This window comes from Capsicum annuum, chromosome 8 (assembly GCF_002878395.1).
Source record: "Capsicum annuum cultivar UCD-10X-F1 chromosome 8, UCD10Xv1.1, whole genome shotgun sequence".
NCBI lineage: Eukaryota > Viridiplantae > Streptophyta > Magnoliopsida > Solanales > Solanaceae > Capsicum > Capsicum annuum.
In genome coordinates this window covers 159,749,319-159,762,589 of record NC_061118.1, presented here as the reverse complement: position 1 = coordinate 159,762,589, position 13,271 = coordinate 159,749,319, and the positions used below count along the sequence as shown (strand labels likewise).

General features: G+C 33.3%; 2 protein-coding genes across 2 annotated transcripts in view; both read left to right on the top strand.

The window, feature by feature from the left end:
• The first annotated feature begins 4,498 nt into the window (after window positions 1–4,498).
• Window positions 4,499–6,827, top strand: LOC107868422 (LRR receptor-like serine/threonine-protein kinase RGI5). The gene is made up of 3 exons (XM_047395615.1): window positions 4,499–5,444; window positions 5,528–5,743; window positions 6,694–6,827. The coding sequence occupies exons 1-3, from the start codon at window positions 4,499–4,501 to the stop codon at window positions 6,825–6,827; spliced, it is 1,296 nt and encodes a 431-aa protein (XP_047251571.1).
• Window positions 6,828–7,196: 369 nt separating this feature from the next.
• Window positions 7,197–13,271, top strand: part of LOC107869348 (receptor kinase-like protein Xa21) — a 33,763-nt gene continuing 27,688 nt past the window's right edge. The window contains exons 1-3 of the mRNA XM_047395614.1: window positions 7,197–7,639; window positions 7,792–8,249; window positions 8,337–8,665. Of these exons, the coding sequence (XP_047251570.1) occupies window positions 7,197–7,639; window positions 7,792–8,249; window positions 8,337–8,665 (1,230 nt within the window). The remainder of the gene's footprint in view (window positions 7,640–7,791; window positions 8,250–8,336; window positions 8,666–13,271) is intronic.

Here is a 13,271-nt window from a genome sequence, read left to right as displayed (position 1 = left end):
AATACATCTGGGAGCATACCTAATTTGTATTTTGATATGTGTCAATAGAATTTTATCACATTCAACAGTTGAATACGATTATTCATTGATCTAGGATTTTAGAAAATAATTGAATAAAATTCAAATCAAAATTTGTTTAAATTATTTTCATAATCGAAATTCTACAAAGCTTCACAATTTATTCAATTGTTAAACCGATCAAAATAACAACAAACGATCATCAAATAAATAGTCGAACAGTGAAATTTTAATACCTGAAATAACTTATAAACTGAAATTTGGCAACAAATAGATAAATTCTGAAGGTTTTGTTATATATGTTGAATTTACTCCTGCATTGCTTATAACTCGAAATTCGTTTAGAAATTTTTCACACAAAATTTAACGGTGACAACAAAAAGCTAGATAGGAGCATCAGTAATGGCTTAAACAAAAAACGAACCGGAAAATATTAATGATTACGTACCTTAAATAACAGTAATGGTTGAATTTTCAACTGATAGTTGAATTCAAATAAATTGAACTGAAAAATCTACAATTAAATTTAATTCAATCAAATTGATGCTTCGTTTCGAAACTGCTGTTGATTTCAAAAAAGATACTGTCGAATTTGATTTAACAACAACAATGGTTGAATTAGAAAACACGGTTGAATTAGAAGAAATTTCTCATAAAAACGAAAAGCAGACTTTGATTTTGATTTTTTTCCCAGATGAACTCGTTAATGTATGAAACTGAAATTTAAAATTTGTTCAGTGCTGTTAAGCAAAAACGGAAATAACGTTATTGAAGTTGTTTTAATGGAAAAGGAATCTATAAATTTAATTAATTGGTAATGATACCATATTTATCTCAACCAAATTTAGTTATTTAAGGGAGGTCAGTTTTTAAAAATACATAATACAAGTTGCTACAAAATGTAATTATGAAACTGTTTCTATAAAATTTATAATTAGGGCCTTAAGTATGCTATTTCTGAATTTTGCCCATAAAAAAATACCCACAAAGTAAAAGAGTTACCTTATCATCAGCCATAATTTTCCAGGTCCAAATGCAAGAAAAAAAATTAAAAAAACAAAAAAATAAAAACAAGAAAATGGAAGGAAGAAAGAAGGAAAAATGAAGAAGAAGAATAGTTTTTTTCTTCAGTCTACTCTATAATTAACTTTATGATTCAAAGCTCATAATTATCAGTTGAATTAAGGGAGAGGACACCATTAGCTTGAAAAACAGCATCCCATGTGAATACAGCTCTTTTCTCTACTGGTCTTTTTCTTCTTTCTTTTCTCATAGAGAATTTGGCTATTAAGGGTGTGTTTGGTATGATGGAAAATGTTTTCTGAAAAATGTTTTTCAATTTTTCCTTGTTTGGTTGTAATGAAATGTTTGGAAAATATTTTTCACAACAACTTATTTTCCTCCATTTGATGAAAAATGACTTCCCTCATGGGTCAAGGGAAGTCATTTTTCAAAAAATGACAAATGAGACTTATGACCTCACTCCATCCATTTTTCCCACCCCAACAATACTCATATTCACATGACTCAAAAAATTTATATTTCTCAAAAATTTATATTACTCGAAAATATTTTTCACTGTGCTTTGCTTCAATTTTTCATTGTTTGAAATAAAAAAAGTGAAACCCGAATTTTTTCCATTTCCAATGTTCGTTGAATGTATTGTTATTTTCATATTCACAGAGAAAGACTTACCTATGTTACTTTTGCTAATTGCATATTTTATCTTGTCATCGATGTAACTTGTTTTGCGAGGTTGAATTACCTTGTCGTTCCGTTATATTTCTATTGATTGTAGTATCTTGAGATTGTCCTGACAAAATATTGAAAAGTGTCTCCTATATTTAATAGTTGCTTAAATTTAGTGATTGTAGTATTTTAGAATTCGATATTGAAATTATTTGTTATGCTTAAATTATTTCTTACAAATTGTTGAGTTGTTAGAGTCACTGATATACTATTTAATAATCAGTAGTATTTTCTAAAAAATATTTTTTCACTCACCAATCAAACACTAGAAAATATTTTTATAAAAAATATTCTCTACTCACCAACCAAACACAATAAAATATTTTTCGAAAAATATTTCACTCACCAACCAAACATTAGAAAATAAGTAGAAAATTAGCTTATTTTCCAAGAAAACATTTTCCATAGAAAATATTTTCCATCATACCAAACACACCCTAAGACTTTTAAGTTTTCAACAAAATGACCTACTTCTATTTTCTTATTTATCGAATTGATAATGAATCTCTCTCTCTCTCTATATATAGGTTGGATTGATAGTTGATCTGTTGGATTGATAATCAATCTATCTATATATCTGTCAGAAAAATAATAAATCTATCGAATTGATAATAGATCTGTCTATATATCTATCGGTCGAATTGATAATCAATCTGTCTATATATCTATTGGACAGATAACAGATCTGTCTCAAAAATGGATCATCTCCCTAAATTAAAAAACTTATAGACCATTTAATTAAAAAGTAGACTTAAAAAGTCTATTTAACAAAGAGTTCCCTTTTCTCATTGTTTTTTTTTTTCAAACGCCGTAAATTCCCAATAGTTTGAAGTTTAATTACATAATTTTTTGATATTTTACATAGTTATTATAAATCTTAATTTTGAGTTCGTGAAGATACATAATTAGCTTGCGATACATTTAAGAAAATACATTTTTTCTTTGTAAAGAAACATAATTAGTTTTCGATACATTTTTTTCAACAAAAATACATTTTTTAGTTGTGAAGATGCATTATTAGCCGGGGGTCTATCGGAAACAGCCTCTCTACTTCTTCCGAGGTAGCGGTATGGTCTGCGTACATCTTACCCTCCCCAGACCCCACTTTGTGGGAATACGTTGGGTTTGTTGTTATTGTTGCGAAGATGCATAATTAGCTCTCGATACATTTTTCATCTTTTGGATCTGTTGGGATACATAATTAGCTCCTGATACATCTAATGAAAATATATATTTTCCTTTGTAAAGATACATAATTAGTTTTCAATACATTTTTTTCGATTTTGGATCTATCGAGATACATAATTAGCTCCTGATACACCCAACAAAAATATTTTTTTCTTTATAAAAATACATAATTAGCATCTGAGAATTTTTTTTAATTTTGAACCTTTCGAAATAGATAATTAGCTTTTGATATATCTAATGAAGATACATAATTAGTTCAAATTTTTGTATGTAATTACTTTGGAAGGATGAAAATTTGGTGTAAATATTGTGAGGCAGGGTATATGTTTATATTATTTTTTCTCTTTCTTTTTGTCTTGTAGATGTTCATTTAGGCCCCTTGAGGTTTAGGTAATTACAAAATAGTTTTCTACATCCAAACAATTATTGATATGATTATTTTGCCGTACTGCTTATATTAATTGATGTTTAGAGTAATGTCTTGAAAGTGGTTTAGAAAATAATTAATTAATACTAAGGGTACTAGAAATAATTCTTTTGTCTTTTTTTTTTTGATATATCAAAAGTAATAAATTAAAATAAAAATCTAATTAAAAAAATAGTGATAAATAAAAAAGAATGAAGGAAATATTTAACAAATTAAAGTATAATTGCACTCTTGGTCCCTCTATTATAACAACAATGTCAATAATAGGGATAAGAGATTCCGGGATAATAGGGATAAGAGATTTCACGATTAATTTTAGGATAAGTTTACTTCATGTTTTGTTGAGATAAAAACCTGGGACAAATCATCTCTAGATTAGTTATTTCGAGATTGTAGCATTATTTTTATCCCTCCTTAAGTGTGACGTAACTAATCCTGAGATAGTTAATATCCGAATAACTTAACACTCTTTGTCAAAGTGCATTTTTATTGCCGCTAACAACTTTCGTTAGATGTGTTTATCGCACCATTCCGTTATGCGAAATCAATCCTCATTCTGCACTTCCTCTCACCGCCTTAAAATATATATAAATCATGAATTCTTCAGAGCGGTAAGGCAGACGTATAAGGATTATCGAAGAAGTGCCTCAACGCTCTGCAACCATTACTTTGATTTTTCTTTTTGCAATTATGAACTCTATGAAATTTTATCAATTTCAATGCAACTTATCTTTTTGGAGTTGACAAAACAAACTACACGCAACTTGAGGATGCCCCCTTTTTTCTTCACAACTTGTTTGGATAACAAGATATTTAAAAGGAAAGTGATTGTTGTTGAGACCAATAAAAGAATTAAGCACAAAAAAAATAAAGCAAGCAAGACTTGCCAATTCTTTGGCTGAATAGATGACTTTTTCGCCACAATATTTATAATTCTGATTGAGATGTGAAAGACTTGGTTGATTTGGTGGTATTAGTATTGATATGACCAAAAGGGAGGCCTCATTTCTATTTAAAGTCTCAAAATGGAGAAAGCATACCTACTAATTTTTGCAATAATGGAGAAAACCTTCACATTTTTTATCTTAACACTTGTTGCTCATGGCTAGTTTAACTATGACCCAAACCAACATTACCACTGATCAATTGGCTCTTCTCGCTTTGAAATCCCAAATCATTTCAGACCCTTCTCACTTCTTGGATGAAAACTGGTCTCCAGCTACATCTGTTTGTCATTGGGTTGGAGTCACTTGTGGCTCCCACAACCAGCGAGTGATGTCCTTGAATCTTTCCAACATGGCTCTTGCAGGCAGGATTCCCCGTGAATTCGGAAACCTCTCATTTCTTGTTTCTCTTGACTTGGGAAGCAACAATTTCCAGGGAAATTTGCCTCAAGAAATGGTACGCTTGCGTCGGGTTAAGTTTCTTGATGTAAGTTTCAACAGCTTCAGTGGAAAGGTTCCCTCTTGGTTTGGGTTTTTACACCAACTTCAAGTTCTAAATCTTGGAAATAATAGTTTCACTGTTTCCATTCCTTCTTCATTTTCTAATATGTCTACACTTGAAACTTTGAATCTGAATTTCAATTCCATAGAGAGCCAAATACCAAAAGTGATTGGAAACCTTAGAGAATTAAAGTTGAGGGGTATCATAGGCTCTATTCCTCTGTCGCTCTCGAATGCCTCAAGGTTGGAGGCTTTAGATATATCTTATAATTCACTTCAAGGAAACATCCCAGAAGGGATCGGCAATCTTCACAACATGAACTGGTTGGCCATACAATATAATCAGCTAACGGGTTCTATACCCTTAACAATTTTCAATACTTCTAGGATCGAATTCATTGTATTTACTGGCAATAGCTTATCAGGATACTCAAAGGGCTTTATCTATCCAAAAACAAGTTTCACGGTCATATGCCTGCAAGCTTGTCAAATTTCAAATTGTTCACAACTTCAACTATTGAGTTTATCAGGTAATGGGTTTGATGGACCAATACATAGTGAAATTGGAAGATTGAGTAACTTGCAGCAATTGTATCTCGGAACAAACCATTTCACAGGTATGTTTTATCTTATAAATGCTAGTAATATTTTATCTATTTACTCCAAAAGAAAAAAAAAATTAATTACACATTAACTGCAGGGATAATTCCACAAGAAATTGGAAATCTTGCTAATTTGATGGAGTTATGGATGGAGGGAAACCAGATAGCCGGCTCAGTCCCAATCTCCATATTCAATATCTCATCGCTGCAAATTTTGTCATTGTGGAAGAACAATCTTAGAGGATTCATACCACGGGATATTGGCAACTTAACCAAGATGCAGATTCTACAGCTTAGTGGAAATAAGCTTATAGGTACATATATATTCTAATGGTATCTCATGTTAATTTTTATAGATCCATTAGAACTATTAAAATTATATGAATTTCTGCATGTAATGAGTAATAAAATCTAACATTTATAAATAAATCTTCAAGCGTATGACAAGAAACACCATAAAAGGAGCGTCTTTTGATGTTTAAAATTAATATGTTTTAAGAAATAACCAGTAAATTTGAACTCGTGTTGGTAGTTAGCTAACTTCTAATAAAGTATCATTTTATATATTTGAGTCCATATATGAATACAAACCTGCACAATCAGAAATTGATAGAGAATTAAATTAAGAACTTTAATGAAGAAAAAAATATGTAATATGTACATCCTTCTTAAGACTTTGATCATTAACGATAGGAAAAACAGAAGTATATAGTTATTACATAATTTTCTGAGTTCTTTTCGATACCTTATCCCATAACCAATTAAAATTCAAGAGTCATCTTATCAAGTCAAACTAAAGCATGAATCAAATAGATAAGCATTGAGCTAAATAGTCCATCTCATATTTTCTTCATGTTTTGACAGGTAAAATACCCAAAGAGATAAGCAATCTCGTTGAGTTGGAGAAACTTGAGTGGTCCAATTGGTATGGAGATCTTAAACATATCAGGGTTGAGAATAGTTGAGCTTTCACTCAACAATCTATCAGGAAGCCTCCCACCAAACATGTGTTCTATCTTACCCAACATTAAAAAACTTTTTCTGGGCAACTTAACCAATCTTGTTGGAACTATTCCTCATTCCATATCCAATTGTTCAAAACTTACTAAACTAGAGCTTTTAGGCAACAAACTCACTGGCTTGATTCCCAACTCACTTGGATATCTGACTCGTCTACTATTCCTAAACTTGGGGGAAAACAATTTCACCAGCGATTCATCATTAAGCTTCTTGACTTCCTTAACCAATTGTAGAAATTTAACAGATCTTTATCTTCCTTTCAACCCTCTAAATGGCATGCTTCCAGCTTCCACGGGGAACCTTTCCGTCTCTCTTAGAAAATTTTACGCCGGCAATTGCAAAATCAAAGGGCGAATTCCAAATGAAGTGGGGAATTAAGCAGCTTATTAGACCTTGATCTTCCTAGAAATAAATTGGTCGGATTGATTCCAACATCAATTGGCAACTTGAGAAGCCTCCAGCAGTTCAACTTGAATAACAACAAACTTACAGGATTTATTGGTGATCATATATGTAAATTGCAGCATCTGGGTGATAATTACTTGGATCAAAATCAACTTTCAGGATATCTTCCTAATTGTTTAGGGAATATTACATCCCTTAGGGAGATACATCTCGGTTCAAATAAATTGAGTTCCAATATACCACCAAGCTTAGGTAACCTTCAAGATCTAGTGGTTCTTGACTTATCATCAAACAACATGGTAGGTTCTTTACCTCCAGAAATTGGAAATAATAGATCTGTCAATGAATCGATTCTCAAATGGAATTCCTAGAGAAATTGGAGGGTTGCAAAATCTGGTGCAGCTTTCTTTGAGACACAACAAGTTGCAAGGATCTATACCTGACTCAATGAGCAACATGATAGGTTTGGAATTCCTAGGCCTTTCTCATAACAATATATCTGGAATCATTCCTAAGTCTTTGGAGAAACTTCAAAACCTGAAGTATTTCAATGTTTCTTTCAACAAATTGTATGGTGAAATACCCTCGGGAGATCCTTTCAAGAACCTCTCGAGTCAGTTTTTCATCTACAATGAAGCATTGTGTGGTTCTTCAATATTTAGTGTCCCGCCATGTCCCACTTCGTCAAAGCACAGATCAAATAGGAAAAAATTGCTAGTTCTTTTTCTTTTGCTTGCAATTGCAGTTGTATTTGTTCCTATGACCTTTGTGCTCCTATGGATAAGGTATAGAAGAGGTAAAAGTGTTCCTCAGCAAGCTAACTTATTGTCCACCGTATCAAGAGAAAGGATTTCATACTGTGAACTTCTCTGAGCAACTAATGCGCTTTGCGAGAGTAATCTGATTGGTTCTGGAAGTTTTGGCTCGGTTTACTAAGGCATTCTCAGAAGTGGAACTGCCATTTTGCTGTTAAAGTGTTCAACCTGCAATTGGATGCGGCATTCAAGAGTTTTGATACGGAATGTGAAGTTTTGTGTAGCCTTCGCCATAGGAATCTAGTAAAAGTCATTACTAGTTGTTCCAATCTTGATTTCAAGGCTTTAGTGCTCGAGTATATGCCTAATGGGAGTCTTGAGAAGTATTTGTATTCGCACTACTACTTCCTTGACACCAAGCAGAGACTTAGCATAATGATAGATTTGGCATGTGCTTTGGAATATCTTCACCATGGGTGCTCGTTGCCTGTGATTCACTGTGACGTGAAGCCTAGTAACGTCTTGCTGGATGAAGACATGGTTGCGCACCTAAGCGACTTTGGCATTGCAAAACTGCTTGGTGAAGATGAGGGTTATTTATACACTAAAACCTTAAGAACATTAGGTTATATTGCGCCAGGTACGTCTCTTAGTTTGCTGGTTACTCCTTTCTTTTTTTCCCACCTAGAAAGTATATTACATCTTTAAGTGAATTGTTAGACTGTAGAGTATGGACTGGATGGACTAGTGTCTACAAAGTGTGGTGTCTACAGTTATGGGGTCTTGTTGCTGGAAACGTTTACTAGGAGAAAGCCTAATGAGTTTGAGGGAGATCTTAGCTTGAAGCAATGGGCGAGTTATTCACTTCTTGGAGCAGTAATGGACGTCGTAGATTCCAACTTGGTAACCCAAACGGCTAGTCGCTTACAGATGGAGCTAGATGTTGTGGGATCAATAATGAAAGTGGTATTAGATTGTTGTGCTGAAAATCCGGCAAGAAGGACTAACATGAATGATGTTGTAGGGATGCTACAGAAGATCAATATTCAACTTCTTGTATGCTAAGCATATTCTCGGAGTCTCTCCTTCCAGATTACTTGTTTGTTGCAAAAGTTTGCTAATTTGTTGGATTTACGTGAAGATCTTTATTATTATTTTTTTTTTGTTTGAGTACTTGGTTTATGGATGATTCCTTTTTCAGAAATGTTAGCTGGCTGCTATGAATCTTAGATTCTGTTTTCAGAAATGCTAGCTGGTTACTATGAATCTTACTGCTTCGTTTTTAAATTGAATAACTAAAACCAAATTGATCCTCTTGAAAATCTTGAAGCGGAATGAATTTGTTTTAAATTGTTAGAGGAATCAACTGTACGAATACAGATAGGCAAGTAATATAAATGTTTTACATTGGAAACACTAACAGGACATATAACATCATGGCAACAAGCATAACGGGCAATGACAAAAAATGCTATATATCATCGCGCTATACGATAAAAAATGGCAGCTCAGTGCTCGAAGCATCTTGCATTCATGCAGGATACGGAGAAGGATCGCCCCCAGGGATGGTAACACAGCCAACCTACCCGACATAAATAGCAATGACTGATTCCACGACTCAAACTCGTGACCAATAGGTCATGTTGCTCCAAAAGCTTACATGACAATAAGTGAAGAAAAAAATATAATTTGCATTATCTTTTTACATTCTTTTTTCAATACAGTACCTATATGAAACTCTAAAGAAGCAGAACATCAGGCAACATTCTTCAAGATTTTCCAAATCAACCAATCAAGACTAGAAAAAAAATTAATTAGACCCACAATGTTAAGTTCTAATTTCTTAAGGTATGATTACAAAACTTCATGTATTTTGCACTGTATCTGAGTCCTTTTCGCGGCCATACCAAGCCTGTAAATTTAACAATGGACAGTTAGTTAAATTAGCTCCAGGTATGCCTCCTGTTCTGTTCGAGTAGTGTCTCACAGTCCCTTTTTAGTACAGTTGATGGTGTGAGAGACAAGTCTAAAAATGCATTCTTTGCTCTTCGGGGCCCTTTGCCATATTATCAGACTAACTCTAAAAATGTCTCATTGTTGAGGCGATTCAAGTGCAGAAGTCTAGAATCTAAATAGTATGGTCCTTTCTAATTGAGTCATAAAAGATTACAAAATTGTACAAGGATTTGAGAGGAGTCCGTTAGTGCTTCAAGGTGTATTGATTCTAGTGTAAACTTTGATCCTGATGAAATCGTGCTTTTTAGCCTGAGGTATTAAGTGTATGCAGACCCTTTCAAAATTCTTGTTGCTGGAAATGCTGTGTAGCAGAATGTTGGAACTGTATTTCCACCCGAGTAGTAGTATATATTAAAGTGTCATGACCTATTGGTAGTGAGATTGGGCCAAGAAGTTGGTGATATGAAGTCACAAGGTTAGAAGTCAGAGTGAGGGTGACTTTTATGTAAATAAATATTTTAGTTGTATAACCGTTGGTTGAGGGATGATTTGTCATTTTATAGTGATAGACTAGTGTGGTAGTAATATTTGTAGATTGTAAGGTATTCGATAAAGGAAGTTTTTGGCTGTGATTATTATCGATTCAAATAGGGAAGGATCTTAGAATAGATAGTTGTGGTGGGTATAGAAATTAGTTATAGGTTGTAAATGGAGAAGGAACAGATTAGTCAATAAGTTGTAGGAAAAGACTCATTATTGTTTATTGAATTTTGAAGGTCATTTTGATGTATGAATGGGTAAGTAAATATGATGTGAGAAATTAGAATATGTTGATAATATTGTAATGGGTTATAATATAAGATTAAGGTTGATCCTGTTTATTATGTGACCTTACCTTTTTGATCTTCTTTTTTTTAGTGATTGTAAACTAGTACTTCATGTGAGAAGGTTTGTAGTAGATTTTGAGCTGTAATAGTGATGTCATGGAGGGGTTGTGATTGTAGGTAGTAGGTAAATGAAATGAAGTATTTTGAGTTGATTTCGCAATTTGATTGACTAGTATAATACGTTGCATGCTTCATCGGTGGTACATGATTGTTACTAGACTATAGGCTTGAACTTTAGATGTAGAACGTGGTGGTAAGAATAGTAGCTTAAGATTAATGATGCATGTTTTGTGGAGAAATTAGCAGTCTTGATGTGATGTGCGAAATGGACTAGGTTGATGATTTATGAAAAGTTTAAGTGGTAATCGTGAGGTATATGTGTACATGAGGACTAGTGATAAAACGATGAATTGTAGATGTTCATTTAGGCCCCTTGAGGTTTAGCTAATTACTTTGGAAGGATGAAAATTTTGTGTAAATATAGTAAGGTAAGGTATATGTTTATGTTATTTTTTCTCTTTCTTTTTGTCTTGTAGATGTTCATTTAGGCCCCTTGAGGTTTAGGTAATTACAAAATAATTCTCTATACCCAAACAATTATAATTATTTTGTCGTACTGCTCATATTAATCGATGTTTAGAGTAATGTCTTGAAAATGGTTTAGAAAATAAGTAACTAATGCTAAGGGTAATAGAAATAATTCTTTTGTCTTTTCTTGATATATCAAAAGTAATAAATAAAAATAAAAACCTAACTAAAAAAATAGTGATAAGTAAAAAACTGAATGAGGGGAATATTTAACAAATTAAAGTATAATTGCACTCTTGGTCCCTCTATCATAACAACAATGCCAATAATAATAGGGATAAGATATTTCGCGATTAATTTTAGGATAAGTTTACTTCATGTTTGGTTGAGATAAAAACATGGGATAAATCATCCCCAGATTAGTTATTTCGAGATTGTAGCACTATTTTTATTCCTCCTTGAGTGTGACGTAACTAATCCCGAGATAGTTAATCTACAATAACTTAACACTCTTCGTCAAAGTGCATTTTTATTGCCGCTAACAACTTTTGTTAGATGTGTTTATCGCACCATTCCGTTATGCAAAATCAATCCTTATTCTGTACTTCCTCTCACCACTGTCCTAAAATATATATAAATCATGAATTCTTCAGAGTGGTAAGGCAGACATATAAGGACTATCGACGAAGTTCCTCCCCCCATAAGTTTTACGGTAAACCAGAACTTATAAGTAAGGCATTCATCATTAGCTTCAAAGTTCGGTTTTTCCTTTCCGCAATTGCATTAGATTGAGGTGAATATGGGGCCGTAGTTTGATGGATTATTCATTCTCTACACATATTTGCGCAAAGGGAGATTCATATTCTCCGCCCCTATCACTTCTTATCATTTTGATCTTTTTGTCTAACTGATTTTCAACTTCAGTTTTATATTGCCTAAACGCATCTATTGCTTCATCCTTACTACTTAGCAAGTAGACATAACAATATCTAGTGCAATCGTCAATAAAAGTTATGAAATACTTTTTCCCACCACGTGACGGTGTTGACTTCATATCATAAATGTCAGTGTGTATTAAGTCTAAGGGATTGGAGTTCCTTTCAACGGACTTATAAGGATGCTTCGCATACTTCTATTCCACACATGTTTGACACTTAGATTTATTGCACCCAAAGTTTGCCAAAACTTCTAAGTTAATCAGTTTTCGTAACGTTTTGTAATTAACATGGCCTAAACGTTCATGCCATAAATCATAAGACCCAAGAAAATAAGACGAATTTGAACTTTTATTTATTTCAACAGCCATTACATTCATCTTATAAAGGCCTTTGGTTAGATAGCCTTTTCCTACATACATTTCTCCTTTGCTAATTAAAATTTTCCCAGAAACGGTTACACATTTGAATTCGTTCTTATCTAGGAGTGAAATAGAAATTAAATTCCTACATAACTCTGAAACATAAAACACATTGTTCAGTGTCAAGACCTTGTCGGAAGTCATCTTTAAGCAAATTTTTCATGTTCCCTCCACCTTAGCAGTAGCGGAGTTGGCCATGTAGAGCATTTCTTCTGCTTGAGCCAGAGCAAATGATGAGAACAACTCTTTGTTTGCGCAAAAATGGCGTGTGGCACTAGAATCCATCCACCATTCGCGTGGATTCTCCACCAAGTTGTATTCCGTGAACATAGCACACTGATCATCATATTCTTTGTTGGACTCAATCATAGTTGCTTGGTCCTTTTCCTTGTCTTTCTTCGGGGCTCGACAATCCGTGGACTTGTGGCCAATCTTGCCACAGTTGAAGCATTTTCCCTTGAGTTTTTTCTTGGGTTGATTTCTTCCTTGTTCAGCTTTCTTTCTCTTCTTAGAATTGTTTCGATCATCTTCTACAATATGTGCTCCATTAATTGTAGCATTTCCCTTTGAACTTATTTCGGCGGCTTTATTGTCCTCTTCAATACGAAGTCGTACAATAAGATCTTCAACAATCATCTCCTTGCGTTTGTGCTTTAAGTAGTTTTTGAAGTCTTTCCACAAAGGTGGTAGCTTTTCAACTATCGCTGCTACTTGGAAAGCATCATTCACAATTAAACCTACAAAACAGTTTATGTTAGTATTAAGAACATTTTTAATTTGTTCAACTAAGGTATTTTTCAAAGATATACCTTTTGCTAGGAGATCATGTATGATGACTTGCAACTCCTGTACTTGAGAGACAACAGATTTGCTATCTATTATTTTGAAGTCCAGGAACCGTGCAATAAGGAATTTATTAATTCCCGCATCCTCC